Consider the following 5,121-nt stretch of genomic DNA (forward strand, 5'->3'; position numbering starts at 1 on the left):
GGGGGTAAAATAAACCGGATAGGAGTACTTTAACTTATCAGGGGGTAAAATAATAATCTAGGAGTACTTTAACTCGTCAGGGGGGTAAAATAACTTAAATAGGAGTACTTTAACTCGTCATGGGGGGTAAAATAATAATCTAGGAGTACTTTAACTTGTCAAAGGGGTAAAATAACCCGGATAGAGGTAAAATAAAACGTATGGGGTAAAATTTTACTCCTTTCCAGTTTATTTTACTCCTAGACGTTTTATTTTACCCCTAAACATTTTATTTTGTTCAATTCTGAGTATTTTACTCCTTTTCTAATCACCAGTGTTAGATGTTGGTGAACATTGATGTGTTGCTATTAGATGTTGGTGAACATTGTTGTGTTGCTGTTAGATGTCGGTGAACATTGTTGTATTGCTGTTAGATGTTGGTGAACATTGTTGTTTTGCTGGAAGATGTCGGTGAACATTGTTGTTTTGCAGCAAGATATTGGCAAACATTCTGTATCGTGTAATAAAATATATTCATGTCCTTAATCATTCACAATTTACGTAATTTTTCGTACACTTGTGTACTTTTTATTTTCTCAATAAGTTAGACTTAAGTTTGATCTATCAGTAATTTTGTTTTAATACTAATTTTTTCCACTGGGTAAAAGCGTCATATGTTCAAAATGACACAATAGAAACAATTTCCATGTTTTTTAATAGTTTCATAATTATGCCTCATTGGTCGGTTTCTTTACAGTTATCTGGAGTACCTCCCCGACTTCCTTCCGTTCCGGACCAGATTTGTGTACAGTAACTTCATGTACACGCTGGCGGGACACGTCTCCGAGAAGCTCGGAGGAAGAACATGGGAAAATCTTGTCCGAGACCATCTGTTCCGGCCCCTCGATATGGACACTTCCGGGTTCGTGACGGAAGTTTCCGACTTCGACAAAAGTTTTGCCTTATCATACGCCAGTAGGAATCGAAAACCTGTGCGATTAAACGAAAAACTCTTACAGTAAGTGTTATTAGAAACAACAGTCATTATTAATAGTAAGAACCAGCAGGAACAGAAGGTAATATTTTACAAGGGCATATGAGAGAAATTAAGAAAAGAGGAGAAACGGAAAGTACACACAGAGAGAAACAGGAAGTACTTTACTGGTATATATAAAAACAGGAAATGACGTAAAAATCGATAGGACACGTAGTAGTTTAATGATTTGAACACGCGTAAAATCAACTGCATGATTGTAACGCGCCATACACACAGCAATAGGGTTTTTACGTATTACGGATCGGTAATTCAAAACGAAACGAAACAATTCTTAGTATTTTAGATAAGAATGGTGATGTGATGTTATGCCACTATTTAACATTTTTATTTTATTTAGGACCATGTCCGATGACGTTTCCTGACCTAAATGTAAGGTTGATGTACGTAGTCACACGCACCGAGTGGCAGTGACAACATCCAATTATGTAAAGTAATCTAGTAAAAACCGTGCTCCACATGTTAGCCAGGGGCGCATCCGGCATTGTGTTTGAAGTAAAGAAATCAATTCTGAAAATTAAGTATATATATAGAACAGTCTTGTCAATTTTGTTAATATTGATAATGTGTCAGAAACAAAATACGTTGATAAAAAAGATGGAAACAAGTTTGCAAAAATTGAGGTAATTTTGATTTCTACGCCAACGAGAATATCCGGCATCCTTGTTGCACTTTTAAGGTAGTCAGACAATTTCCGGTGTTGGCTCAACCTCATTGGTCTGTGATGGAACAAAAGTCGGACAGTTTTTAATATGAAAGTGCGAAGCTTATAAACCGACAGTGTGAAAGGGATGTCCGGGATAAGTCGCGCGCTGTCGTGTTATTGAGAGTTGTCTCTTTCAGCCATTTGCAAGTTTCATGTTATTTATTAACAAAAGACATATTGGTACTGGCATGTGATACCGGTCCGATGCAGGGTATTATGGCTGGTCGTTTTCCAAGGTGATTTGAGGTCAAATGTGTTTGCTTTGTTTTCTGATTAGCTGAAACATGTTTTACTACCTCCGTCATTTTCCTTCTAGCAGTAGAAGTAATTGTGAGGCACGGTAGTCTAGTGGTAGGACGAAGGGTTGCGGGTTCGAGTCACGTCACGGCGCTGTGTTGTATCCTTGAGCAAGATACTTTACTCCGCTTCTTCCAGTCTACTCAGCTGTAAATGAGTACGTGATTGGGCAGTACTAGAATTTTTAATGCTAGCTGTGAGCGCCGAAATGGCAGCACCAACTGTATACTCCCCAGGGAGTTGAGATAAATATTGACTGGTTGCAAAGGCCCTATAACCACGGATAATAATTTGTGAACCGCTTTGAGACGACCTACGAGCTAGGTTGTGATACTTATATCTTATATCGATAGACCTCTATAAAATGGTGTTTGTCATATTCGTTTGCAATGGTGTACATAGCCGAGTTTGAATTGCCATTTGCATAGTCAATCACAATCATGGAAACATATCAAATTAAAATAACTACATGGATTGTTTAATGCAGTTTAATTGTTGACCAATCGCGCTTTTGAGATTTGTCACCTATACGAAAATGTCAGTTAGTACAATCCACGTTTTGTGCCAACTAAATCTCTCTGAAGTATCTATCTTTTCTCTTGTACTGTTGTTCTTACTGGTTTCTTTAGATATTTGTCAGCTAGACCTGTTAGTTATGACGTTCTCATTGTCTTTCCAGTTGTGTCGATCCACTCGGCCCAGCCGGATCAATCTACTCTACTGCCAAAGACATGGGTAGGTGGATGCTGTTTCATTTGACCGCTTTCCAGAACACGTCCTTGACTCCACTAAACATAGACCATGACATCCTCGCGGAGACGTACGCAAGTCAGATGGCAACGCCCTTTCAAGAGAAAAATTTATTCCGCCCCAAGTACCCCATAGATGACGTTTCGTTGGCGTACGCACTTGGTTGGGTTACTTCCGTTTACAGAGGCGAGTATTTGTTCACGTTAATTGTGTGTGGTACATGTAATAAGACAGGTGGGTTTTGCTGGTAAGGATGATACATAGGTTGTAGAACGAAGAAAGGGTGATGCATTGTATCTTTGCATGCAAACGGGTGGCTTTAGAGTGACAAGTAGCACCGGGTACTACCGGTAAAACGATTCCGCCGGGGAGCATATCTAAATTTGAAGGGGATCACCATTAAATTGCAGTTTAAAGCGTGACTTAGGTTGATATTATTTTAATTTTGTAAAATGTGTACAAACTCTTGGAAACATAATATGCCTACGGAACCAAGCGATATTTTTAGAAAAAAAAATGTATTTACCATTGTATGGCATTGACACTATATAACCCTACCAAATTCAGTTGGCATTTATATAGGCTATGAATGCCATAGACTGATTGTTGACGTCATCATTATTATGGCTTCATAATTGTTACGTTTGATCCCACTGACCCTCCCTTGGCGATGGCTGTTCTATTTATTAAAAAAAACATAGAATATTTGAACTAAATGCTGCATATTGATAAGTGTAATTGAATTTTCTATGAGATGAACAGGTACCAAAATGATAAATATAAATATTGAACTGCTTTCAGCTGTCATTCATAGGCAATATGAATACCAACTTCATTGAATTTGCATTTGTCCTGTTGGCATTCATATTACCTATGAATGCCAACTGAAAGCAGTTCAATAATTAAGCAATCAGTCAAGCTCAAACACTTGCGTTTCCAATTGATGCTCAACATATTTGAGTGAAGATTGACTTTATTTAACCATTATCGCTCAAGTTACTAATTTATTCGCAACATTTTGATAATCGTATTATCCTGATATTGATCTGGCATGGTGTGTTTGCGAGTTCCTATCCACATAATATTAATTGACTTTTGTTTTATTATCCAGGTTATAAGCGTGTTTGGCATTCAGGTGGTATCGTTGGATTTTCTTCGTTGCTTTGGTTGTTTCCACACGAAAATGTCGGCATATTTGTCTCACTCACAGGATCACGAGATAACGACAACCAGCTCCCCATCAGAGTCATTATGAGTCGCGCGGCGGACATGTTGCTAGGAGAAACGCCCTGGCTCAACCGTGACTCCGCCTGCTCGTTTCCCGCCCCCTGGGGTAATGTTTCGCCATCCATCCCTGTGTCAGGAGTAAGCCAGTTCAAGACGTTTTGGAACATCAGTCGGCCAATGGAACATTACGTGGGCTCTTACGGCCATCCAGCGTTTGGCAACATATCCGTCACGATAGAGAACCACACGCAATTACTTCTCCATTACGGCCGGTTTGGCCGGATGGTCCTCACCCCTGTAACGGACTCTGCCTTCATAGGACGGTATATAGGGTCCCTCTGGTTCGCGACACAGGCGGACGGACAAGTCATACCTGTCAGTGTAAACTTCTCACTTCCGGTATCGGGAAGTGCCTCGAACCTATCGTATCCCGTAGACAATGCTTTTGCGATCACATTTCGGAGAGATTTCAGAAAAAATGAAAACGGGGGTTTGCAAGGTCCACTGCAAATCACGTGCACAACCTCAGGAAATACACGTGTGAAGTCAACCATGTGGACACTGTGTGTTGTGTTTATTGTGACGATTTTTTAACCTGTCTTCGTGTCGCCTATAACACTAGTTTTATCATGTTTTGTAGTACATTTAGTTCATTTTGTAAAAAAAAATAAAAAAATCTTCATACATCTGACATTTATTTATATAAAAAAAATAAACAAATTTCTCAAAATTTCTCATAACCAATGCTTCATGCGAGTAATCGTTCATTCTAGTATCACGTTGTACAAATTTCCTAAAGTCAATAAGCCACGTAAGTAAGCATGCACTGTATTCTTGCCCCTTAGTCGATACATACATGTAAATAAACCCACATTGTATTCTTGCGTTGTATAAATTCCCCTTAGTCGATACATACATGTAAATAAACCCACATTGTATTCTTGCGTTGTATAAATTCCCCTTAGTCGATACATACATGTAAATAAATCCACATTGTATTCTTGCGTTGGATAAGTTCTCCATATGCCCCATCCGAAAACCTACGTGTGAGTTTATATTGTATCATTATGTAATTCACTATTCCGTTTATTTCCTAATTTAATAAAGA

General features: G+C 38.8%; 1 protein-coding gene across 1 annotated transcript in view; it reads left to right on the forward strand.

Moving 5' to 3' along the window:
• LOC110449561 (protein flp-like) overlaps positions 1-5,121 on the forward strand; it is a 31,225-nt gene extending 26,104 nt beyond the window's left edge. The window contains exons 3-5 of the mRNA XM_021496510.1: positions 737-997; positions 2,716-2,972; positions 3,898-5,121. Of these exons, the coding sequence (XP_021352185.1) occupies positions 737-997; positions 2,716-2,972; positions 3,898-4,607 (1,228 nt within the window). The 3' untranslated portion in view covers positions 4,608-5,121. The remainder of the gene's footprint in view (positions 1-736; positions 998-2,715; positions 2,973-3,897) is intronic.

This window comes from Mizuhopecten yessoensis, unplaced genomic scaffold, assembly GCF_002113885.1.
Source record: "Mizuhopecten yessoensis strain PY_sf001 unplaced genomic scaffold, ASM211388v2 scaffold4631, whole genome shotgun sequence".
NCBI classification, from domain to species: domain Eukaryota; kingdom Metazoa; phylum Mollusca; class Bivalvia; order Pectinida; family Pectinidae; genus Mizuhopecten; species Mizuhopecten yessoensis.